General features: G+C 44.1%; 1 protein-coding gene across 2 annotated transcripts in view; it reads left to right on the top strand.

Annotated features, from left to right (window-relative positions):
* The window catches only part of GLDN (gliomedin), a 565,427-nt gene that overhangs the window by 505,307 nt on the left and 32,547 nt on the right, over positions 1–27,573 (top strand). For both annotated transcript variants that reach the window (XM_086958291.1, XM_086958290.1), the window contains one exon: positions 13,566–13,716. In XM_086958291.1, the coding sequence (XP_086814417.1) occupies positions 13,566–13,716 (151 nt within the window). The remainder of the gene's footprint in view (positions 1–13,565; positions 13,717–27,573) is intronic.

The following is a 27,573-nucleotide window of genomic DNA, read 5'->3' as shown; positions in this document are numbered from 1 at the left end:
TCAGATCATTATTTAATTCAGTTCTTACTCACTTTGCATGGCCATTCAAAAACCTCCATCCCAGTGGGAGGTGTAACCAGTGAGGTGCCGGGTTTTTAGGAACCCGGTGGTGCCAGGGGATAACACCCGAAGACCTCTGAGTTCTCCCTGTTCCGGACCACAGAAACCAAGAGTCTTCTACTTGAAGTCAAAGATCGAGTTTTATTGGCTGCAACCAAGTAACATGTGTCCTAGAAGTACGACAGCACGGGCCGTAAGTTTTCAGGAGACTGTTCGTTTTTACAGAACCAGCCTTCTCCTTTTATACAAAATATTGCACTTCAGGCAAGAATTCTTTAGTTTACATATGGTCATAGACATATTTACACAATAAAGCAAAGAGCGAAGTCATGACGGCCAACCCATATTTTAGATGTCCAGTTTGTGATAGATGACCCAGCCCGGCCCGGAATTACAATCAGATATCGATGAAACCCTAATAAAACAGGGCACCTCCTTGTCATAAAACTGGCCATAAACAAGGAACATGGACAGGTGTATGTGTGTAGAAAACATGGTCTGTATGTGGTGAATGATTTTATGGCATGTTGTGCTTTGATGGTATCTTACTCGGCCACTGGACGAGGAGCTGCCCAAACAGGTTTTGGCTGGAGGCGGTAGAGTCAGTTCGGCCAGGTCATGGGGAAGTCAGCTAAGGTGGACGTGTCCTTTTAGATCAAGCTCGACCTTAATCAATTGACTTATATGAGGGCAAGTCATAAGATGGATGCCGTTCACAAAATGGAGTCCGAGGGTTCAGAACGGAAACCACGATTTGAGGGTGTTGGCATAGCTTAATCACGACGCAAATGCACAGGGATAATGTCCTAATCATTATCGGTCTGTCGATACCAAATTCGTCATGGTACGATGATATTTTGCGTCACGAGTGTTGGACCTCGGTACCATATCACAGCAGGGTCCAGTATTTCAGAACCACACCAGGAAATGGAGATCATTGAACAACCAGGATTTTCTCAGTTCTCTGACCAAATCAATTCCTGCTCCTAGCCACAATCTCAATCTTATGGAAACGAATCTCTCTGACTGGCTTCTGGCAGCATGCAACGAACATGTAACTCTCACCAAATTCTCTCGCGCCTGTCGCTCCGATGCTCACAGATGGTTCTCGGTTGACCTAAGGAAACAAAAATTGGAACTGCGCCAACAAGAGAGGAAATGGAGACACAGTTATTCTGATAAAGATAGGGAGTTATATATGACAGCTTGCAGGAAATATAAGAAAGCTATATTAATCACCAAGGCAGCATTCTTCTCGGAGAGAATCTTAAATGCCCAAAATAAATCAAAGGAAATTTTCAAGGTGGTGAAGGACCTTTGTAACGACGATAGAATTTCTTCTGTCCAAGTACCGACTCAAAAGCTCTGTAACTCGCTAAATGACTTCTTTATGGATAAAATAGCCACCATTAAAGAGAGCATACCGAAAAGGTCTAGTACGGTTCTCACAGAGGATATGCCTAGTAACCCCTTCGAACTGGATGCTATCCTGCCCATCGACCACTGTATGTTAGTCGAATTGATGACTCGGGTTAAATCAGGCTCACCCAATGACTGTTGCCCCCCTCACGTCCTAAGGGACGTCTTTTTGGCGCTAGCACATAGCATACTCACCCTCCTTAATGAGTCACTCGCACAGGGTAGAGTCCCCAATGCTTTAAAAAATGCGACGTTGGTACCGCTCATTAAGGAACCAGGGGCTGAGCCTGCTAATCTTTCCAACTATCGGCCCATATGCAGTGTGACAATACACTGTCTGATGTGTCAATCTCTGTAGGCAAAGTGCTGGTTCGGAGGCGATGCTCTGAATTTACTCCTGCAATTGGGTTGTTGCACCACTTCTACTACATGCAGACAGGAGATGCATCGAAATTCATGTTGCAAGTATATGGGCCACTACCAGTGAGACAGGAGCAGGGGTAGAAACTTTGTCTCAAGCAACATGAGGCAAGCCTTCCTTTTGGAGCAAAAATTCTGGAAGCCCATGTGGCTAGATGTCTTTCCAATTTCATTGAATCATCAGACTACTTGGAGCCTAATCAAGCCGGCTTTCGCCTGGCGCACTCAACCGAGTCTGTGATTCTTGCGGTCCTGGACACCATGAGATCCAATGCTGATAGGGGCATCCATCAGGCCCTAGTGATCCTGGATTTGTCGGCGGCGTTCGACACGGTCGATCACACCATCTTATTGCACCATGTCGAACAGGGTGGCCTGCGGGGCCCCGCTCTCAGTTGGGTGAATTCCTTCCTGACTGACAATACCCAGGCGGTCAGGCTTGGGAATTTTACAGCGCCCAAACTGGCTACTACCTGCGGTGTCCCGCAAGGCTCGTCATTATCGCCGCTTCTGTTTAACTTATATCTTAAACCCCTTTTTTATATTCTCTAAAAACAGGAAGGTCACATTCCTATGGGCCTAGAGGCCCATAGGAATGAATGGGAAGACATTCTCAATTTGCGAATCGCAATTAGCAAATCGCAAATTGAGAATGCGAATTCAAGGGTGCAGGGGGTCCAAAGGACACCTTGTTGCACCCCCTGAAATTGATCTGTGCACATATGTTGCGCACACACATGCCCTATGGGCATGTGTGTGCGCAACATTAAACTTTGAAAAATGCACTATAGTGCATTTTTCAAAGTTTTTGCAAATTACCATGAAGTTCAACTTCATGGTAATTTGCAAGCCCTATTAGCGAAATCGCTATTTTTTTTAACTTTAATGCATTGCATTCAAGGAATCTCAATTTGAGATTCCTTAAATGCAAGTAATCGCAATTTTGCGATTTCTTAATTTGCGATTTTTGCATTTGGGATGATGCATCCCAAATGCAAAAATACCGGTCGCAAAGGGACAGATTCTAAGAATCTGCCCCTTTGCGAGCGGATTTTACCTTGATGCATCTATGCCTATATTCCTTGCCTAAAGTCCTCATGTTTGCCCCTAGGTAGAGGGCATTGCAATAATCGAATTTTGTTAGAACCAGAGCAACAATGACTGTTTCCTAAGATACATAGGAATGAAAGGTAACATTTTTCATAGAATCTTCAGCGTAAATAAGCACAATGATGTAATGTAGTTCACCTGATCAGATAACGATAAGTGGTCATCTAGAGTGACGCAGAGATTTTTTACCTTTTTTTACTGGCAATGGACAAGGCCCAGCTGCTTTCAGCCACCAAAAGGAGTTCCAGAAGGAGGTATCCTTGACAAACAATACCACTTCGGATTTGTCAATATTCAACTTTAAGCAATTGTCACGCATCCACCTGATAACATGAACCATACAATCATTAAATTTAGTTGCCACGTCCTCAGGCTTTGAAAATAGAGACACTACTATTTGAGTGTCATCTGAATACCGGATGGCAGTAAAGCTGTGAGAGCGTATGAGTTTAGCCAATGGGGTGACATAGACATTAAAAAAGTTGCAGGGCGTAAGGGTGAGATTTATGTTCTCCCATCACTATGGTTTGTTCTCTGTCAGTTAGGTAGGATCTAAGTATATTAGAAGCTTTGCCTGCGATCCCTATTTCGGACAGGCGATGGATGAGTATTTGGTGATTAACCGTATCAAACGCGGCTGAGAGGTCAAGCAAAATCAGTATAGCCTTTTCTCCGCCGTCTAATTGGACATGGATCTCCTCAGTAGCAGCAATCATTGCAGACTCTGTAATGTTTAGGGGCTGAAATCCATGTTGCACGGGATGCAGTTTATCATTAGACTCTAGAAAAAGAAGCAGTTCTTCATTAAAAGCTTTTTCGCGAATTTTAGATGGAAATTGCAGGCAGGAGATGGGCTGGTAATTTTTTACCTCCGTAGGATCGTGGGAAGGTTTTTTCAAGATGGTTCTAAGCAGGAATTTTTTCCAGGCATTAGGGATGCATACAAGCTGTTGTTAAGGAGGGTTGATAAGTGGTCTTCAATAATGTTGGGGACCATATGAAGGACCGTAGCTGGACAGGGGTCCAGTGGGGGTCCCGATATTGTTGACAATATGAGCCTCTTGACTCGTTCTGGTGTTAAGAGATTAAACCTTTGTAGGTGAGACTGCATGGTCACCTCACCTTTATTCAACCCATCCAGATTGTCCCCCGCTTGGAAGCTGGAAAACTCATCTTATACCTTTTTTATTTTGTCATGGAAAAACTCTGTTAATTTGTCACAGAACTCAGTATTAGGGCTGAATTGTTTGCTTTCGCCAAATTTAGATAAGGCAGAGACTGTTTAAAAAGTTCTCTAGCAAAAAAGTCTGATTTCGCTGAGATTATTGCCTCTTTATACTTTTCAATCGCTTTTTTTATAGTGTTTTTTTTCTGCTGACGAGTATTCTTTCCTTCATGCTCGTTCCTGAGGCCTACATTTTTTCTATAGAACTTTAAGCTCAGGTGTGTACCTTAGGGCTGATGGTTGCTTTCTGCTGTTACGTACATGCCTCTCTGGGGCTAGCTCAGGGGTCGCTGAGTCAATCCAGCCATCCAAGTTTAAGTGCTGCGGAGTTCGGGTCTGTTTTTAGACAAGGGCTGTGGGAGCATAAGGCGGATTTAAGATCTGGAGTATTTATTTTTCACCAAGAAGATGTTGTACCCATTCTATTATTGTATGATCCTTTGAGGGACTATTCAAGAAGTGATAACTCAAAGAAAACCTCGGTATGATCTGTCCAGGTCATAGGTAGGGTTCTATTAAATTGTATCCGAGCATAGTTGGTAAAGATGCCATCCAGAGTATGTTTACCTGTATGAGTAGGCTCTGTAATGATTTGATTTACGTCAAAACTCTTTAGCCCATCGATTAAGTTAATGGTGTCTTGACATTCAGTGGATTCTAGGTGAAAGTTAAAATCCCCCAGTAGGGAGACATTGGGATACTCCATGCAAGTCTCCATGACAGTCTGTATGGAGGAAATAAATAGATTCCTATAGCCAGGTGGCGGGTAGATTAATATCCCATTAAAAGCTGTTGTGTTATTGCATTTGAGTGTAAACAGAATAGCTTCTTCCTTCAATTGAGGGATAGCTGCAAATGAGGCCCTAATGTTAGTGCGATGAACAATAGCAATCCCCCTGCCCTGTTGTCAATTTTAAACCGGTCGTATCCTTTTGGTATGGCCATATTAAGGTCAGGCTCGGAGGAACTATTAGTCAGATCTCTGTAAGGAACAATATGTCTGAGTTATATTGATCAAAAAAGTCAGTAAGTTCGTATTTATATTTAGGAAGTGACCTCATATTAAGTAGGACTCATGTTAGAGTGGGCTCCTTTGACACGTACATGCGTGCGACAGGCGGGTTAGTAGACCTAGTTTTGTTGTTATGAACACTGACATGAATAATACAAGTAGTAAACTCATTGAATACAATTTTAAAATTCCCACTGGAGCCTTAACGAAACTCCTAGCTTTAAAAAATGAAAGGGCTTCGCAGTCGCATCAGCGTACTCACTTTATAGTGAGGTGAATGCAAACAACTAGCACCCTAAGTGTCAGCCCAATCTACCCTTCCTGCCCATGAAGGGCCATCAGAATGCAGATGTATGTAGATGGTATTCAGACACACCTAGCCTTCCTGTGTTTGTGGCTGTCTGGAGGGAATGCACATAGATGCAGCTGTCACCCAGACGTGTATTGGTGACAGGCTGCAAGGCACACAGAGCAGTGAGTGCAGAGAAATATCCACTTTCTAAAAGTGGCATTTCTAAAACAGTATTGTTAAATCCAACTTCACAAGTAGTAGGATTTATCAAGACCATTCCAGAGATATAAAACATTAAATAGGTAATCCTCTCTGATCCCGATTTACAAGTTAAAAGTGTTTTAAGGAATTCTCAATGTTAACCTATGAGAGGAGCTGGCCACACAGTAGTGAAAAATGAATGTAGCTGTTTTGACACTAAGGGGACATGCAAAACATAATGGTACATGTCCTACCTTTTACTTACATAGCAGCCTGCCCTTAGGGCTACCTAGGGCCTACCATAGAGGTTGCGTATATGTAGTAAAACGCCCGGCAAGTAGTTTTAAATGCCAAGCTGAAGTGGCAGTAGCCTGAACACAGAGGCACAACGGTGGCAGGCCTGAGACAAGTTTGAAAGGCTACATCTGTGGATGGCATAATAAGTGCTGCAGCCCACTAGCAACATGTAACTTACAGACCCCTTTGTATATAGTATATCACTTTACAAGGGACTTACAAGTAAATTAAATATATCAATCATGTACACACCAATTACACACAAGTTTAGGAAAGAATCACATGCACTGTAGCACAGATTAGCAGTGGTTACATGATCAGAATCTTAAAGCTAACAAATAAATACAGCAAAATATACAGGTCAAAAGCAAAATGTTTGAGGGAAGACCAACCTAAGGATGGCAGGTCTAACACACAGCTAATACAATTTATTCTTCAATTAGTGAGATCTACAAGCCTCTATCATGAAGTTCTGTGTTAGACTGAAATTTAACAATAAAGATGTCTGCAAAGGCCTAAGTTATCCTAAACTAGCAAAACAAAGGTGATTTCATGAAATCTAAAGAAATCATACCATTCATGTGCACACAAAAAGGAGCACAATAACTCCTTTACCTGCCACATGCCTTTTGCTAAGGAATGTCAAACCTCTTACCATCTTTCTCAGACCTGGCAAGCCATTTCCATACTTTACATGAACACCGCAAGATTTGCTATTGATAAACAAACTCACCACAAAACTGGATACGTAAATCTTATGATATAATTCTGCTAATGCCTACCTTCAGCATAATACTTCACCTTGCATGCTGTTGCAAAATCATCCTGTGTGCCCTTTGTACCCCCTTTGTTTGCTGACTGGAACTGGTGGTAGCTTACTCTGACTGTGTCCTGGGCTCTGCTAGTCAGGCCCAGGACAGTGCTTTGTTAAAACACAAACTCACATTAGCATTAGGGCCACTATGTGTTACAGTGCACATAATTGGCATGAGCTACCTTATAAGTAAGTAGAAGACAATAGGGCAAGGGGGATTAAAACTATCTTTAAGTCTTGAGTATATAATAGAGCATGGCAGTTTAGAGGCCAGCAGCCTTGTTGCATGTGTGCACTGCTGAGTGACTGAGGCCATTTTCAAAGCAGTCCTGCTCGAATATATCTTTACAATGCATGCTTTAGATTGCATGCCATTACAGCGCGGTCGTTACAACGACCACGTTGTTACAACGCCAACCATTACATCGCAAGCCGTTACAACGACTTGCTGTAGGGGGGCGCGCTGGACATAGGAATAGTATAAATTACTATTCCTACTCCAGTTTGTGCGACAGCAGGGACAGTGTAGGAGTTAACAGGATTAGCCAGGCTGCTTTGAAAAAATGATAAGTGTCTCACCAGGGGAGAGGCTTGCTGCTGGGGAGGGCTCTTCTACACGGGAATGCCAGAGCAGGGAGAGGGGGTGTCGTAAAGCATGTGGTTTCAAAGGAGGAACAGGACAGTCAGGGAATGCCAGGTCTACCTACCCCATCCCCTTTGGCCCAGCCAGATAACAGGCTCAAGAAGGAATCTGCAGATGTTAGGCGGAGGAAGGCTATGGAAGTGAGCCACACTGGAGGTTGGTTTATCTTGTTCTTGCTCCTCTGCTGAGATTTCAGCCATCACGAATTGTGGAGGAATGGTGCTTTCTGGGACAAGAATTTGCCACACTTTGGATGAAGGTTTCATGTTCTAGGGTGTTGCTTTGCACCTCATTGGACAAGAGTAATCTCCTGCTTCATCCCAGAGTACATTGAATAAATATTTTCAATATGCAGAGAGGTGCAGAGCCTCTCAGATCTGCTGCTTGAAACTAAGAGAAGGATTGCCATGCTGGAAACCTTATTTGCACCACGAGGTCCTTCACTCAGACTGACTGCACCTGCTGCACTTTCTGGAACTATAGCTCTTTGGATGTACCTTTAGTCAAAATGATTAAAGAATGGACACCCTGCAAGCTACAGTTTAACAGAGCTTAACTGCACCATCAGCACCAAGAGTCCCCGACCTGGAGTGTGTCTAGTGGATTTTAAGGGTTTTGGTCAGGTGCATTGTTGGATATGTGGTTCTAACCTTTCAAGGACTATCCTGGAGCTTCCAGGTCCTTGCATTGTGTTTTGGACCCTTTGGTCCCTCAGGAGGAACTTCAGAAAGAAGTTCAAGAAGCTTGGAGAAACTTTGGTAAAAAGCTCCATAAGGTGACCGATTCAACTGCGAGACCCAAGCCGGCCACCTTCAACCGTGATCCGGCCCGATTGCAGGTTTGTCCCGCTGAAGAGCTCCTGAGGCCCGACTTCCATAGGTAGATTGAGAGTTCCCTGATAGTCAAGCCGGCGCACCCTCTCTGAATTTGACTACTGAAGAGCAACAAGGGACCTCGGAAGAAAAAGCTCCAGAAACTATTCCAAGCCTGAGGGTAACATTTTGACTGGGGCCTCCCACTTGGCGTAGCCACGCAAGGCTCCATCGTGGTTGGCCTCAAGCCTTTGAATTTTGACCGAGTCAAGCATGTCCCAGAGTGGCACCACACTATGAAGTGGTAATTATTTAAAAATTCATATCTCGGGATCCCTATATTGGATTTTTGTCGTTTTGGTGTCATTTTAAAGATGGACATATTTGCTATGTTTATAAATTGGTGTCGGATTTTTATTGTCTTGCATCTTCATTATTACTGATTTGGTGTTTTAAAATGCTATACATACCTGTCTCCTAAGTTAAGCCTAACTGCTTGCAGCCAAGCTACCCATAGTTGAGCATTGGAATAATTTGAGACCTATACTAAGCACTAGACCATGTTAATGGCCTTATTGTAAGTGGTAGATGCATATTTATCCCTCCTAATAACCCTTTTTCCAACTTATGCATAGACACTTTGGTGAAAAGATGGGCAGTATTGGAGCTGCACCTTGAATATGTTTTAAAAAAAACACAGAATAAGCAGACATCATCTAAAATGTTTAAAAAGTACAACCGGAATTCCACTGTGATTATGTACGGATATACTTATTCTGCGTTTTTGGCTTAAACTTTCAATACTATGCATCCCATTTCACACAGTTGGTTCCTTGTCCCAGAATTGTTTTCCATAAATTAACCTACACCCTTTATGAAAATAGCTTCATTTGCCAGCTCCCTGCCCGAAAGACAATAATTATCTTAAAGTCCTATGTGGGATAAGCCAGATTTATGAGCATATCATACACCTGGTTTCTGGCAGTGAGTAGTTCTTCCATAATGTTTTTTAAAGTGGTGTATTCATTCCTACAAAGGCAAATGGCTAAATGAAATTCATTGAAGAGGTTTTTATAGAAAGCTGTGGTACAAAAAGCGTTTCATCAATTTTTCAATAGATTCTTAGTCAAAGCCTGACCTCAAGTCTGGAAGGACCCCTGGATTAATATGTTTCTTTAAAAGCGAAGTTGCAATGGCATACTTAGGATTCTGGGGGAAATCCTGATGACAGCAGAGCATTGATTGACTTTGAAATGAGTTAGTTGAGCACAGACTGATACAGTGTAATCATTTTATGTGTCGGGTGTAAAGTAGGTTTTTATTTTCGATTATTTTGGCATAGCGTTCTCAGATGCTATTGGTGACTATCCAAGATCTGTCGTTGGACACTAAAACACTGAAATCCTCCTCATGGTCAACAGGCATATTAAGTTTATCCTTACGTTATCACAGCAGGTGGAAACCACGTCATTGCATTTTGAAAGACTACCTATTCAGTCAGGCCTATGACTAGCCTCCATCTTCTAGTAAGCTGTCTACAAGGCCTCTTTCAACGACCAGGGTGGGTTTGGCTAAAACCAGCCAAACCTAAAGCAGCCAACCCCACCGAGGCCTACTTTCAGAATCTATTATCTCCTCTCGAAGACTAAGTCATTTAGGGCCATATTTATGACCTGGTTTGCATCCCCATGCACTACACAATGTGATGCAAGAGCAACGTAAAACCTTAAATCATATATTTGAAGCCACACAAAGGCACTTTGCGTGGCATTGACTGGCTCCAAAAATCTAGAGTAATGCAACTCAGCGCATTGCGTGTGTGTTCCCATGCAACTCCCATGGTTTAAGACGCATTTGCAAGACCTTGTAAACCTGGGAATGCCCCAAAAAGTTACGCCTCTCCAGGAGAGGCATAATGAGGAGAAATATGTTCATTTCTCCTCATTACTTCCTCTTTCTGTGTGTGCTGCAAAGAGGGTGTGTGTCCTAAGAGTAAAATGCCTTTTAGGATTGTTTTTGTGCAGGAAGGTGTCCCTTCTTGCACAAAAGAATCCTGCAGCCAATGCAGGCACTCTTGCACCGTGGTGCAAGGGTACCTGCATTGGCGCTAAGCAGCCCATTGTGTGCCAGCTCAGGGGCCAAAGTCATTCATGCATAGTATACCTTAAACATGTTGCATTCCTGCCCTTTCCTAGCGTTGCAGTGCAGTGCAGCAAGTGACTTACTGCGCTGCGCCACTATTTCATAAATATTCCCCTTTGTGTTCAGCGTACTCCACTACATTGACTTTTGCTGCTATTTTTTACTTCCTTCGTTGATGACTTATTTATCTGATGCATAGTGTTCTGAGGTTAACAGCAGTGGTTTTTAGTACTATATAAAAACCTGAATAGAATAAATAAATGAAATAAATAGACAATATGTATTCATTAGCTACGGTGTCATCGTCTATACTGTCATAAGTCTGGAAATTATTTTGCAAAATATGAGAAAAATATTTTTGTATATAGTTCCAAAACGAGAAATACTATAACCATTGAAAATTGTGTTTTGTTAGTGCAGTGCAAAAAATTGCTTTTTTACGTATAGGTGTGCACTTGCTAAATCAGCATGTCTCTCAAATTCCACAGACCCTCATGAATCAATTTTACGGTACGGTATAGTATTAAAAAAGCATATGTAGGATATGTGTACATAATGTACTCACATGCACACCTATATTTTAGCCTACTTTATACCTTTTTATGTTGGCTACATTGGAACGTTTTAACCGAAAACAGGCACTTTTAGTATGGAGTGTTCGAGCGCCTAGATAATGAGGAAAGCCACCTTTCCTACAATGAACTTGTGAGTTTCCATGTAGAGAGTTGTGTGACTAGCAGACCACACTCTCTTCTGGAGAGCGGATACTGTTTCACCTTCAAGAAGGGACGGTGATGTAGATGGTTTCAGTGGAACAGTTTTCCAGGATAATGGGCACTACTGCTGTCTGAATAGCAGATGAAATGTGTGCCACATTGTGCATAGTGAGATGAATTTTCCAGAGAAGTCAAATAGGAGCTGGTGTCTGACACACTAGTTGGCATGGCCCACTGGGAAACCTGCAGGTTCTTAGCTCTGCCTGGCCCAGCTTGGTGGCAGGGCATAGCCATCAAGCTTTGCGAGAGAGGCCTTTGCTAGTCCAGGATGTCAAGAAACAAGACTAGATGTGAGAGGACCAAAGGGCTGAACCTCGAGGCAAGAGGTCCTGTTTCGCTAGCTAGGGAATTTACAGAAACTTTCAGACAGCATTTTCATCCTAACAAATTCCCAGGGATGGAGTGGAGACGTTGGACGTGGACTCATTGATTCCTTAAGTAGGCAGTAATTGTGTGATGTACAGCAAGTCACATTAAGCGGTACCAAACATCAGGGCAAGTGCAGGGCAGCTGGGTGGACCTTGGCTTGCCACAGTAGAGAGGGAACAGGATCTGTTCACAGATATTGACCCGAAGCCTTTGACTGAAGTGCACCTTCCAGGTAGAACTTCACTTGTCTAAACAAGATGCCTAAAGTGATAGAAACGCCAAATACGTACACTATATTTATCCTGAACCTCAAGGTTAGTTTCCAGACCTCAAAGAGGGTCAGTAAAGGATACCCACTATAGTGTACGTGTTTGGTGTTTCTATCACTTTTGGCATCTTGTTTAGAGACTTTGACACTTTTGTGTTGTTAAGTCATGCGAGGGAACGTGTCAAAGCTTGGTCTCTAAACTCCCTTGGGCCCCAACCCCACCGTGTTGTTATTATTAGAACTTCACTTTTCGGCACATAGGTGGTCTTATGCCCTGTTTTTGCTGCCTCACAATTTATTGAGCTATCAATAGCAGATGAAGGGAACAGGTGCAAATACCCAAGGTGGTAGCGAGTAGAACTGCTACTATAGTATATGTTGTGGGCCATATGGGTCTGAGGGAAATAAGTATAGTACAAGAGTATATGTGTTTACCATACAAAAGTTGTGTATCCGGCTTTATGGAGTGTGATGATTGCTCATGGTGATATTTGTTCTGCTATGAAATAATGACTATGTAAATAAACTTTTCAGAGTATGGCATCCAAATAGAAAACCGTGTTGAAAAAAAATCCTAGAACTCTTTAAAAAAATAATAATACTTTCTCCAGTATTTATTGTACACACGGGCTAGGACATGAGCCTGTTCCAGTGCAGGTTAGCACCAAATCCAACCACACAAGTAAGCCTAGAGAAATGGGGATACACAAGCATATTAGGCCAGTTCCTCAACAGGAGATTTTTGTCAACAAACACAACCATTTGTAGACGAAAAAGTAGGTAACGCTCATGACATAAAGTTACATATTTCTTAGTTACTTGTTTCTTTCATCACTCTCCGGTATCCTACAGTTAAACAAATACATTTACTGGGTGGTGGTAATAATAACAAAACAACAATAATAATAACTTGGTTTAATGTGGAGCTAAAAAACACTTCTGCCTTTTCTAAGCACCGTAAATGCCGCGTTTTACTATTACCCAGTTTACTGTATAAAATGTATCCAAGTTCAGCCAACTTAGACATCTTCATAGCATGTATCTAAATATATGACAACTTTGTTATCCAAACCACTAAAAAGATCCCTCACGTCTCATTACTTATAGAAATATTTCTATGTATGGTGCAGTTAGAGGATATATATATATAATTATAGAAGGCTAATAGTGATTAGCGGGTATTATTTTTCATTGACGACTGCTGAGTGACAGCAAATGAACAATGTGAGCTTTGTCTATGATGTCACTTAGAAAGAAATCACACCTCCCACCCTGTTTCGCCACTCTCTATAGAGAACCTACAATGTTGGTGAGGGTTTTCCATAGAAGCCTTAAAATCTTAACACATGAGTGGGTGAGTTACATTATCTTTAATACAAAGAACCTCTAGGCATCAGCAAACCATTTTGAAAGTGATTCAGTATGCATACAAATTTACAAGTGTTCTCTGTCTCGGCTGTTACTCAGAACAGACAAAAGAGAACTCTGTTTTCAATATATGCTGTCCATTATCAGTAGCCATTTACATATATCCTATTGCCTGCTTTGTGGCGCTTACCAATGCCAAGGATTTTTTCAGAGACCGGTCTTGGCAGCACTTAGTTCCATCCAATCTCCTACAGCGTTTACTCCTGAGATAAAGCTGTCACATTGGTGTTAACCCATTGCATTGCTCCTAACCAGAAGACATTTTATGTTTACACAGGCCACAACATAAAAGAGTATCAGAATTCAACAGCACTCCTGAATGATGACTATAAAACCATAAAGTTGAGGTGGCTCTTCCTTGGATGTGGCCATGCAGTTTTTAATCAATCACTCTACTACCACAAAGGAGGATCAGACACTATTGTGAGGTATGTGAAATGTTTACAAATTATCTTTTTAATACTCGTTTGAGAAACATAACTGTACTAATTATAACGAGGGTGTTGTATTACCTATTGGACCTCAGATCTGGGAGATCAATAATTGCGCAGCTGCACAGTATACAGGTTATTTTATACTCTCTGGCCACGCCTGGCCAGAGTGATACAATGTGTATATGTCCATCCGAGCTAAAGGTCTGGGGCGATGCCCTCTTGGCATTTAGAGCGCTACATCCTATCCCAAGTCAGTGTTCAAACATAACAATCAAAATCAACACATAGTCTGTGAGTTGTTGACTTAGATTTGGTCTCAAGTCATACCTTGGGTGACGATCTGCTCGAGTCACCCCAGTGTCGCTCTGACTAAATACTGGGGGTCGCATTTGTCTTGACCTCTGTTGCTACAGGTGACGGTGAGCTCGCTACAGCTTGTTTTTCAGCTGGACCAGGTAGCAGGTCTTCCGCTGTTTCTCCACTCTCTGCCCGGCTGGAATACATTTGGCTTGAGTTAGAGTCATGCACTTGTTTAAACCAGAATACGTTGCAGGTGATGACCTCATTGCCTTTCTGCGCCATATAGGCGGTTGCGTTGATCTTCATCACGGTCCACGTCCCAGGCTCATATGCTGTGCGGAACTTCCCTCGGCTGCTCCTTACTAGTACTGTGCATCCTAGACCAATGATTCTGGTTTTGGCTCTCCTTTTTTTTTTTTGACCCGCTCATTGGTTGTTTCTCTTTGTGCTTGAATGTTGGCGGGGTCATATGGTTTGGGAGCCCATCCGTCGGCAGCTGGTATGTCCCGTCGGAGCCCAGCTAGCATCAGGGACCAGGGAGACCTTTGTGTCGTGCAGTGTGGAGTGCTGCAGTATTCGCGCAGGAACTTGTGCAGTGCCACTTCCGGATTGGCTTCGGGCTGCGGATGTGGACACTTTAGGTCTAACGGCGGGCAGTCGCCCAGAGACAAATAGACTGGGCGTGAAGATATCCCCCTGCCACAAGCCCATGAGGCGTTTTCACCAATAATTATTTATTTCCCTGCCTCCCGCAATTCGGAGAGGCCACAGGAGACAATACCTGCCTAAACTCTTACAGATAAGGTTGTAATAGTTTTTCTTTCCGCACCATAGGTTTGGACCTCTCAGCGTGTACCAACCATGGAGTGAGAAACCCTTTATTTGGTCCTGTCGAATGCTAAGCTGATCTTTGGCTTATTAGCAGAAACATGTTGACCAATTTTTTCTATTAAGAGGACTTGTTGGTTCAAATTAACACAACCACTTACTAGTCCGTATTTTTTTCACTGGTTTTAACGGAGTTAGAACTACCCTCTTATTAAAAAGAATGTTTCGTTTTGGGGAGTAGTCCACACTCCTTTTAATTTACTTTCATCACCAACTCTGATCTCTTTTCTACTTTAAGGACCCAATAAAGACAACCGGCTACCAACTTTTAGTTGGGGCCTGAGGGTCCTTTTACTTTACACTGAGCACGTGCAGCTTACCTCCATACTAAATGGGAATTCCCTTCTGGTGGTAGTAACTATACTATGCCTTCAACCTCCTTTGTCTTGTATTTCTCTTACGTTATGCTGGCACTCTTATGTTGATTGAAATCCACTTCCGGATCAGCCTGCTCTGAGACTGCAATTCGTAGGACCTTATTGAGGGTCCCATGAAGCGCTCCGCTTCCCCGTTGGCTTGCAGCCATTGGGGAGTGATGCAGTGGTGATGAACCTCTTGCTGCACCAGCATGTTCTTGAATTTTGTCCCCTGAAATGGGGACCCATTGTGGGTCTTGATCTCCTGAGGTAAACTGACGAGTACTGTTTGTAGGTCAGCGAAGGATGTTGACGCAATTACTTCGACTACGGGATACTTTGTGAAAGTGTCGATCACCACTGCAGTTACCCGGCAATCTAGGAAGATCCCAAAATCCAAGCTTATTGGTGACCAGGGGGACGTGGCTGGATCTACTGTTATCACTGGAGCGTGGCATTCTTGGCTGCTGATGAGCTGTCATGGCCTGCAATTTCTTACTAATGTGTCGACGGCTGCTTCAAGTCCGGGGAACCACACTTTTTCCCTCATGCGAGACTTCATCCGCATAGTCCCTTGATGTCCTACATGGGCTAGGGAGGTGGCTCGTTCCTGCAGACTTGCCGGAATGACTAGTCGAGAGCAGACTTGCCGGAATGACTAGTCGAGAGCCTCTCAGAATCACTCCATCTGCTGCGGTGCTTCGCTCATCTCGCACCTTCCAGAATTTCCCTAGTCGGTCTCAGTCTGTTGTGTTCCATCCATGTGCTCGTGCAGAAAGTCTTCCCAGAAGCCGATGTAGAGCGACTTCAGTACTCGCAGGAGTACTGCGTCAGTTCTGGTCCCTTGTTTGATCTCATCGAGAGTGAGTGCTTGCCGACAGGCCCATTGAGAACCATGTCGATGTATTCTTCTGTCTTGAGCTCTTTGTCGCCACCGTCTTCAGCTGTTTCTGGCGGGTGTCGTGTCAAAAAGTCTGCAGGATTTTTCGCTCCAGAGTGGTATACTAACTCCATGTGGTAGTGCTGCAACCAGTGGCGGCTGGTGACATTTGAAAGTGGTAGGCATAAAACAATTATCGTACTGCACTGCAGCGTGCGAGCCCGAACCACCTACGGGGGGTTCAGGCGAGTCCTTCCCAGATAATTTTTTTTTAAAAGAGTGGGAAAATGGTGCATTTTCAAGCAAATTTGAGAAAGCAGGAAGGTCAATAAAGCAATTGTGAATCTGTTCTAACAAAGACAATGACTGGCAAAACTGTCAGTCTAATTGGATGCATATCAGAAGTCGGCCTACCACGTGCTCTGTCCATAATGGCACTGTGTGCTATTCTTTCACAAGTCTAATGTGCCCCCTTTACTAATTGACAGGAGAGGATCCCGGTGCTTTCCTCTGACAAAAAAGAGTAAACATTGGATAAATTGTTTGTTTCTGCTGGGGGAAACCCCAGATGTATGTCTCATGCCTCCCACCGACAAAGCTGTCCGTCGGCTGAAAACAATATTGCAACGGGGGGGTTACGAAGGGAAAGGAGAAGTAAGAATAGATATGTAGAGTGAAGCAGAGTAGCAGAAAAAAAGAGAGGGGCCGCAGGAGAAAGGGAGCACAATGAGAAAGGGATGCTAAGAAAGACATGAACGATTGGGGAGGAAATTGGGAACAGAGGGGCAAACAGAGAGAGAGAAAAAGACTGAGAAAGGATAATGCAAGGAGACAGACAGGGTGGTACTCATAGTTATGGCCCGGCACCAATAAAGATATAGAAGGGCAAAAAGTGAAGGAGAGAGGCAGCAGAAAAGAAGAGGGAAGCGGAGAGAGGAAGAGAAAGGAAGGGGCGAGCACACAGTCAAGTTGAGACATCTAGTTAGAGACCGGCAGCGAGAAAGAAAGAGATAGAAAGGGAGGAGGAGTAACAGACTGAGTGAGACAAGAAAGACAGAAAGAAAGAGGGAAGCAGGGAAGCAGTGAGATGGTATGACAAAAAACATATAGCCAGACTTGCCAGAGAGCGCACCCCACACCCAACTTGCCTGCCAACTAGGAGATCTCCAGACTCACCTGTACCCCAAAATAACCGGAAACAATTCACAGACTTTGTGGTTACCCAACAGGACCTTAACTAATCAGAGCACATAATATAACACAATGTAAACCATGGAACATTCCTTAAATTAAGTGACGTTACGCGACACGTAAATTCTAACATATCACATAACCCATACTATTATTAGTATGTTTACTAATATGGGTGACTCTTTTGGGCCACATTTGGCATTTATATTTTTTTTATTTTGTTTAAATCAATTTATGGCCGACATATATTGCTTTTTACATGAACAAAATTATTGAAATGAAACAAAATGAAATTCTGCTGATATTGTGTTACAGTCATGAAATACAAAAACCGAAACCTACCACATAAGAACACATATGACATAACATATAAACGTCTAACAAAAAGGAGTTTGGCCCATATGGACAGAAGTGGGGTAAGGGCCCAAATACTCTGTGAAAAAGGAAGGAACCCACACTTCAATATGTTTTGCACCATTCAATTTTGGATGAAAAGATAAACAAAACTTAATATGTTTATCAAGGCGATTATTTACGCCGTTTTATTCATCAATTTTTTGAAAAAACTTTTTAAAGATAATGTTCATGTACAGAGAAATACCACTGCCATTTACGTACTAGCCAACAAAGTCGTAATAGCTAATCTTTACAACACAAAACATGAGTTCACAAACATAAACAATATGAAAGCATATAACTGGTGAGGAAAATTTGCAACAAAGTGAAAATATTTCAAAAAGGAGGGAAAGATGTCAAGATATTTTTTCAATAACATCAATATACGCATTTAAGCAAACATATATTCCATCACAAAAGCAATTTTTGCCCAAAAAGCAGCCTTTCAATGAATCTGCATGAAAACAAGTAACCTCTCGGTAAAAATGTTTTTAGGCTATAGATTCCTAAGTATTTTGTCCGTATTTCCAAACTTAGGACGTAATCCTGTTTGCCTACGCGTTTCGAGTTTGAAGGGTTTCTTCACAAACTCTCTTCAGGGCCAAATGAATTCTTTCCCCTGTTCCTTAAACCTATTAGTGAAAACACAAACAATTGTGGACACTCATTATAAGTTGCTCGCCTTAACCTACTCATACCTTCTCATATGTACAACTTTTAAAATGAAACATACCTCAGGGGACTTGAGGTAAGTTCAGTTCATCCAGAACGCTAAAAGGGATTTGTCGAGTCTGTGCGCTTTCTAAAAAACACGAGATTTTATGTCAGGGGCTGCTCTGTTTGAGAATGTTATCCAGCTCAACGTGAAGGAAACAAAGGCAAATTATTTCCTACCAGGATGTGTGACCGGGAGGGAATCAGGTGATCGCTGCGATTTTATGCTTTCTGGTGTTGTACCACTCGTGTTTCACATACAGTTACTGCAAATAAAATAATTGGATTACTTGCTGGTAGGTGCTGGGTTTGGTCTATCCTGAGGGTGTTGAATGCTTGAACACCCCGTCACTTACTGGGAAATGTGACCGCCTTTCCAAGTTGTGGAGATGGGCATATAGCCGTCGTTTCCAAATCGTCTTTATTCATGGAAGGTCCTGGAGTGGGCCGGTTCCCCTTTTAATTTTTCATAAGCATCCGTGAATGTATCTAAAGGAAAAAAGCGAGCGGTAGTTATTTAGTTAATGGGTAACTCGCAGCCTGATTCCCTCGTTTTACAGTCTAGTAACAGCACGTACCTACTGATGTGTCAGCGTGTTCCACTTCCTCATTCCATCACATGGAGTGAATGGCATACAGTTCCATCGGTCTCTCTGAGAGGCTCACTGTTATATGACCAATCACAGATGGGATATTTTGAAAACCAACAGCGGTGCATTGTGGGACCTGAAGTCAAATTGGCTGTAAGTCAATTTCAAAGCCTAGAAATCTCACTAATTGAATTGAGGCCCGTATTGATAGTATCAAAACGGAGTATCAGATACGCCTCTTTGCGCAAAAGCGCCTGCTCTACATTAGGCGATCTATGTTGTGGATCCATTCCAGCCAGGACTGTCCATTTGAAATCTGTTTCTCTGTGGTTGGCAGCCAGAAAATGCTCCACCATTGGGGCATTCTGCACTTTTTTCTTTTTGTATGTAGCTGTCACCTCTAATGATCTGTCGGCCAACAGATCATTAGAGCTGACAGCTACATACAAAAACCAAAGAGTGATCTTATAACCAAATGGAACCTCAAACCCATCACAGGCCACCATAAATGTGGTACTTGTGTGGCCTGCAATAATGTTGTAGAGGGAGTTGAATTTTGCCATAATGGCATCAAATGGAGACACAGTTTGCACACAAACTGTAAGAGTAAAAATGTCATCTATGGGATTCTGTGCGTGTGCAATAAATTGTACATAGGAAAAACATGTCAACAGGTAAATGTCAGAATAACACAGCATCGCTCGAGACTTAAGAAAAAAGTGCAGAATGCCCCAATGGTGGAGCATTTTCTGGCTGCCAACCACAGACAAACGAGTGCGTCTCTAAACAATTGGCGCTCGCTTTTTTCTTTTAGATACATTCACGGATGCTTATGAAAAATTAAAAAGGGAACCGGCCCACTCCAGGACCTTCCATGAATAAAGACGATTTGGAAACGACGGCTATATGCCCATCTCCACAACTTGGAAAGGCGGTCACATTTCCCAGTAAGTGACGGGGTGTTCAAGCATTCAACACCCTCAGGATAGACCAAACCCAGCACCTACCAGCAAGTAATCCAATTATTTTATTTGCAGTAACTGTATGTGAAACATGAGTGGTACAACACCAGAAAGCATAAAATCGCAGCGATCACCTGATTCCCTCCCGGTCACACATCCAGGTAGGAAATAATTTGCCTTTGTTTCCTTCACGTTGAGCTGGATAACATTCTCAAACAGAGCAGCCCCTGACATAAAATCTCGTGTTTTTTAGAAAGCGCACAGACTCGACAAATCCCTTTTAGCGTTCTGGATGAACTGAACTTACCTCAAGTCCCCTGAGGTATGTTTCATTTTAAAAGTTGTGCATATGAGAAGGTATGAGTAGGTTAAGGGGAGCAACTTATAATGAGTGTCCACAATTGTTTGTGTTTTCACTAATAGGTTTAAGGAACAGGGGAAAGAATTCATTTGGCCCTGAAGAGAGTTTGTGAAGAAACCCTTCAAACTCGAAACGCGTAGGCAAACAGGATTACGTCCTAAGTTTGGAAATACGGACAAAATACTTAGGAATCTATAGCCTAAAAACATTTTTACCGAGAGGTTACTTGTTTTCATGCAGATTCATTGAAAGGCTGCTTTTTGGGCAAAAATTGCTTTTGTGATGGAATATATGTTTGCTTAAATGCGTATATTGATGTTATTGAAAAAATATCTTGACATCTTTCCCTCCTTTTTGAAATATTTTCACTTTGTTGCAAATTTTCCTCACCAGTTATATGCTTTCATATTGTTTATGTTTGTGAACTCATGTTTTGTGTTGTAAAGATTAGCTATTACGACTTTGTTGGCTAGTACGTAAATGGCAGTGGTATTTCTCTGTACATGAACATTATCTTTAAAAAGTTTTTTTTAAAAATTGATGAATAAAACGGCGTAAATAATCGCCTTGATAAACATATTAAGTTTTGTTTATCTTTTCATCCAAAATTGAATGGTGAAAAACATATTGAAGTGTGGGTTCCTTCCTTTTTCACATAACATATAAACGAGCATCACAAATATATCCCATGACATAACATATAAAAGTTTTTTATACAGGGTCACGCTGCCTTTCAACTCCAACGGGTTGCATTTTACTTATGGCACTATGATCAAAGAGGGGACTGTAAATGTTCATTACATACACACGTGTGCGCCTCAGCATCACATGGGAAGGGTCTCCTGTATTCAGGGAGCCTCCAGTACTATGCATGTATATGCCAGATTCTGCACCTCTGCATCATGTAACACGAGTCTCCTAACTTCACGAGTAGTCTCTGGCACTGTGCATGTGTCCATTACAGGTATACACGTGTTGCATCCAGCACATGGCATGTGCATGCCAGGTACTGCCCTGGTAGTGTTTTAAAGGGGCTCCCAGGCCCCAGACAGAGCCTGCTCTGCAGAACAAACTGGGGGTAATTCAAACCGAGTCGGTGTCCTAAATAGAGGTGTGGTGCCAAACAGGGGGCACCAAACTCCATAGAATGGGCATTTCATAAGCTCCAAGTTTAGTCATAGTTGTAGTTTTGTGATAGAACTGTTGCAGTTAGGAAAATCCTGTTCTTACTCTATGAATGTCAGTGCTGTGTGTATTACCACTTTTGTTAGCACTGCCTGTTTCTGTGTGTTACCCGGGTCCCTTGTGTGGCCAGCTCTGCTGCCTTACATGTGTATTTATTTGCTGTAATGCCTCCTCCCGTGTGTCTCATATTTCCTTGGTCACACACCTTGCCTGTGTGGGGCATGCAGTTTTTCCCACACCTTCCTTGCAGCCCGTCTTCCTCTGTTCATCCTCCTCCAGTCAGCTAATCAGCTCCTGCCGCCGGGTTGCGCTGGTCCTAAGGTTCGCCCTTGTGCCTTGTCTGTAGCCATTTTAGGCACCTCCCTCCCCTCCCCTAAGCCAATCACAATGCTGCAATGTCAGAGTTGTGATTGTTGGGGTGCAGCGGACAGCGCCCCAGACAGGCGCCTGTACAGAGAAAATGTAGAGTGCGCAAGACTGCTTTGGTCGGCGTGGGAAAGCCACTGTCCCTCCCCCTGCTCTCGAGCTGGACCGCCCACCCCCAACCAGGCACTTCTGCTTTCTCGCAGTGCGAGAAGCAGAAACATGAAATGGTAGTTTTACCATTTTATGTGTCTGCTTCTCGCACTTTGAGAAAGCAGTGGGGTGACTCCCCCATGGCCCAGTGGAGGAACCGCCACTGGCTGCAACTGTATCGCCCAGCGCTCGACCTGCGGCGGGGGATGTGGTGCGGTACCTCTGAACAGCGGGACGAGTGGCTGGAGGAAATGGTTGCAGGCCCACTTGATAGCTAGCGCTTCCCTTTTGATCTGGAAATACCGGGTTTTGGTTGGTGTGAGAGCCTTGCTTCAAAAAATGCAAGTGGGGTCCGTTTTCCTGGTTCCGTTTCTTGGGTCAGGAGTGCTTCGAGTCCTACTGGACTGGCATCCACCAGTAGTTCTGTCATCCGTGTGGTGTCAAAGTACGCCATGGTGGTTTTCCTGAGGAGCACCGCTTTATTTTGGAAGGCGTCTTCTCCTTCTTGGTCCCACTACCAGGCTGTGTCCTTCTTCGTCAGGGTGCGTAGCAGTTCCGCTAAGGTGGCTAGGTTCGGGATGAACTGCCAGCAGTAAGTGGCGGTTGTCGGCCAGGCGCCTGTTGTATGGCTTGCGACTTTCTTGCTTCTGCTCTGACCCCGTCCTAGCTGAATACGTATCTGAAGAAGTCAATGGATCTCTGGAAGAACGAACACTTCTCCCGGTGAAGGGTGACTCCATGTTCGGCCAGAGGGTGGAGCGTGGCTCAGAGGTGGCGGCGGTTGCCGAATGTATTAGAATGTCATTCCTGACACTCCCTGGAGCCCCAACAGTATTTCCCGGATGGTATTTTGGAATATTTCTGCCTCTGATGAGATCCCATAGTTAAATCTTTTCTAGCAATGTAACCCTCGAAGGCCGTGATATATCAGCTCTCCTCAGCTAGCCTCAACTGATGGTATCCTGCGTTGAGGTTGAGCTTGGAGAACCAGCGGGATCCATTCAGGTCTGCTAGGATATCAACGGTTGGTGTCAAGTGCCTTTCACGTTTAATCGCCTGGTTGAATAGGCGCATGTTGATGCAGAGTCAAATTTTGCTGGGATATTTCGGTTTCTCCGCAATTACCATGTGTGATACCCAGAGCATTGGCCCGGTGACCTGCTCGATGACCCCTAGTTGTTCAAGGTGTTGAATTCCTTTCTCAATGAGTGGCCTTAAGTGGAACGGTATTCATCTGTGTCTCAAGGCTACTGGCTTCACGGCCTTGTCTATGTGTAGTTTGATCGGGCCTTCTTTATGCATCTGAGTCCTCAAAGAGTTGTGGGAATAGTTCTAGGATGTCCTCCATCTGCAGGGCTTTGACTGCATTGGTGAACATGACCAGACCGAGATCCTCGGCTGTGTGGCTCCCCACCAGGATGTCGGCTTTTCTGTCAACCACATGAAACTTGGTGGTGACCTCCTGGCCTTCTGCTTTTACCTGGACCTTCGTCTTCCCCTTTAGCGGCAGTAGTGTTTGGCTGCCATACGTGAGGATTTTTACAGGCGACGGGGATAACACTGGCTTTGGGTTAAGACGTCAGCTGGCATCCCATCACATTAACAGATGCTCCTGTGTCAATCAGCGTGGTGACCTAGGATCTGGCGATGTTGATGGCGTATGTGGGATGTGGGCACCGCCTCCGTTTTAGGTCACTGGCGAATGAGATGAGGTAGCACTCGCCTTTAAGATAGTGCCTTGGTCGAGCTGATGTATGGGTCGTCTTTGGGTTCTAAGAGTCCTCAATGATAGGTGTCTTACAGCCTTTGACGGTGGACGTCGTCCTCGTGCTCCTTGGTTTTTCGGGCCTCCTCTGCATGCCACTGCGAAGTGGTTGGGAGTACCGCACTTCGAACATGTTCACCCTTGCGCCGGGCATTCTGCCTGTGGGTGCTCTTCCCTGCCTCAGTATCCGCAGCATGACCCTTGCATGCTTCTCCCTGGCCTCCATCCACGGATGCCTCTGCTTCGGGTGCGAATGGCATCTGCCCTTTCTATCTTGATAATGACTAGTTTCTCCACCTGTTGGGATAAGGCGATGTCCATAGCTGTCGACGTGGCGTCGGACAGGTCATGCGACCGGGCTAGAATGAGGATGTCTTCTAAGGTGATGCCCGGTTGGCGCAGGATTAGGGTCCCAAGGGTCCCAAGGTTCTTCTTTCAGCACCCTTAGATTACCTGGGCTCTCACTTCTTTGTTATGGATGTCGTCCGTGCACGTACTCGCTAGCTCATGCAGCCATGCATGGAATGTGTCCATTGACTCCCCTTCCCCCTGGCTAGCCTGTTGCAGTTTGACCCTCTCATAGTCTGGGTTTAGCTGGGGGTCAGAGAGCGCGTTCAGGGCCGTTACTGCTGCAGTGTAGGAGTTGCGCGGGCCGGTGTTCGGTAGGTGGACAAAGAACTTGTAAATTTCTTCTCCAGCCAAGTGTAACAATAGGGACCTCTTTATTTCACCATCCGTTTCCCGCAACGCCGTAAAGTAGTTGTGTAGGCTGCTGATCCAGAGTGTCCATCTGGGTGACGCTGTGGCCGGGTCTATGAGCTCACTAAACGGAGGCAGTGCGTTAATCTGGGATTGTTGTGGTTCTGGCTGCACAATTGGGGGTCCAGGGTGCTGGACTTGAGGTGGCACCGAGTGTGCCCCCTGTTTTATTTTATTTATTTATTTACTGACTTATACCGCGCTAGGAACTCGACTCCCTGAGGAGTATCTCCGCGCCTTTGGTAACATCAATGAGCAGAGACCCTATCCAATGTATAACAGATTCCCTATCAGGATTAATGATTGAACAGGAAAGTTTTTAATTTTTTCCTAAAAGGAAAATGTTCCTTACAGGTTCTGATGTCATGAGGGAGATTATTCCAGAGCTTTGGACCAGCAACTGACAAGGCCCTACCCCCTTGTCGGGGTTTCCAGAACCTAGGGACACAAAGCAGTTCTTGGTCCCCCGATCTCAAAGACCTTGAAGGGGCATAAGGAATGAACCTCCTGGTTAGGTAGTCAGGGACTTTACCAGTAAGGCATTTGTGAATGGTGCAGCATATTTTAAACGACACCCTCTGTTTCACAGTGAGCCAATGAAGTTTACTTAGTAATGGGATTGAGGGAGTGCGGGCTGGGGCATTACAGACAAGTCGTGCAGCAGTATTCTGCACGACCTGTAATCTGGCAATAACCCCCTCATTGGCGGCTAGCAGCAGACCATTACAGTAATCCAGTCTGCTCAGCACGAGCGACTGAATTAGTGTTTTCCTGGTGGAATCAGGTAAGAGGGAAAATACCCGTCGTAGAAGGCCAATGACATGGAAACAGGAGCTTACTACTTGATTAGTGTGATGTTTAAGGGCAAGCTCCTGATCCGACTTAACTCCTAGATCTTTCACTACCACTTTGGGAGTAGGGACTGGGCCGAGATCTTGAGGCCACCAGTCAGGAGTCCATAGCCGTTTGGCTTCCCCAAAAAGCATCACCTCAGTCTTAGGGACGTTGCACTGAAGGAAATTAGCTGTCATCCAATGTGCCACCTCTTTCATTCCCTGTGCAAAGGAGTTACGCACCTCAGGAGTCATGATTTTGACCGGGAAGAGGAGTTGGGTATCGTCTGCATACGATACAGGAATAAACCCATGCGATCTCATGATGTTCGCTAGGGGTGCCACATAGATGTTAAAAAGCGTTGGGCTCAGACACGAGCCCTGTGGTACCCCCTTTGAGATCTCAACCTCCTCTGACTGGTAAGGACCCAGTATGACTCTCTGAGTGCAATTGGTGAAAAAGCTCCTTAGCCAGGCCAGCGCCTTGCCACCCAGACCGATGTCAGTGAGTCTGGAGGTCATGATGTCATGTGACACCGTGTCAAACCCCGCTGACAAATCTAAAAGCACCAGGACAACGGAAAAACCCCTATCCTGGAGCATACGAAGATCGTCAGCGACGGACAGCAAGGCGGTCTCAGTGCTGTGCCGGGGTCTAAACCCCCGACTGGGATGGATCGAGCCCCCCTACACTTTCGATGTGTTTGGATAAGTGTCGGTTGACAGATTTCTCAGTGAGCTTCCCTAAGAAGTCATCTTCACACGCGCACATCGTGCAGTTATTCTGGTGCAGCGCTGTTGTGGTACCCTGGGATGTGCCGGGTGCTTGTCCTCTCACCCTGACCTGTGCTGTCTCACTGCAATCTAGACTGCTACACTAATCTCATATATAATATGATATTTAAGGTGAGGAAGTCAAGGTCTTGTCTTCCAGTGCAAGATCCTGATGATCCACTCAACCACCTTACTAATAGTATTTTACTAATTTGTATTCAATGACTTGCAGAATCGATACATTCATTAAATATTGCCTTTTAAGAGTTTCTAATTTCAAAATGTATAGTTGCACCTCATTATCGCCCTAGCACGAGTACCGATAGTAACACCAATAGTGATCTTAAATTACATAACTCAGGGCCTCTTTTAGGAAGAAATACTACTGGTAGTAAAGTACCACTTTGCTGTGGGTCACTGCATCTGTTGGCAAATACATCCAGAGGTAGTTACTTGAGCCAGCATTTACCACTGCCATCAACACATCATGTTCTGCTTTTCAGCAGCTCGGACTCCTTTAAAAAAATACTCACAGTTCTAGTTGAAATTTAAAGGCAGGGATCATGAGCTGTGCGACAGCCTTGATTTACTTGTTTTCTTCTCAGTGTGACACCCAACTGCTTTTTGACCAAAGCCACACACATGCTGCCTTCTCTCTGTTTTGTCAGAAATCTCAGGACACCAACAGCTTTAAACTGGACCAGACCCTTCAAGAAACTACCATGCTGCTACATACACACAATTGGACATCGGGGCTAGCACCACCAAGATCCGTTCAGGGTCAATGGGGCACCAACTCCATTAGCAATGTTGGCGTCTCTTTGCTTCTGGTAGCTGGGTTCTGAACTCCGCTAGCTTAAAAGGGGACACACGATAAAGATTTAACCACATTGCTGTTAACCTCCATAACATGATTGCACTAAAATATATTTTTAAGGCAATTAGCAACCAAGTATTTTAATCATCTCAGAACAAACGTACACGTTCGTCTCTAGTTAATAATGGCAGATAAAACCAATATGTTGGCAGACTAAAAATGTTTATTTCTGTTCGCCAACAGCCCCCATTCTGCAGTGCCATTATGATGGGGGAAGCTCCAGCAGAGTTATGTTTCTGGTGAAACCTGTTGCCGCCTACTCCACAGTCCAATGTTGCATGCACCACCTGTTACCGAAAATGGCTCCATAGCACACGCACCCTGCCATGTCTGTGTAGAGTGCTAGGTCTGTACTCCATTGCACTGGCTGAGGCCAAATAACTGTGATTGAAGTGCCAAGGAATAGGAAATGATGTGGTCCTCTCTAATTTTTCAGGAGAATCTCTTGAATTGGAAACCAGACATAATGTCGAAGACTCACTCCACTGGAATATCTCTGAGCAC

This window comes from Lissotriton vulgaris, chromosome 2_1 (genome assembly GCF_964263255.1).
Source record: "Lissotriton vulgaris chromosome 2_1, aLisVul1.2, whole genome shotgun sequence".
Classification (NCBI taxonomy): domain Eukaryota; kingdom Metazoa; phylum Chordata; class Amphibia; order Caudata; family Salamandridae; genus Lissotriton; species Lissotriton vulgaris.
This window is presented reverse-complemented; position numbering and strand designations above follow the sequence as displayed.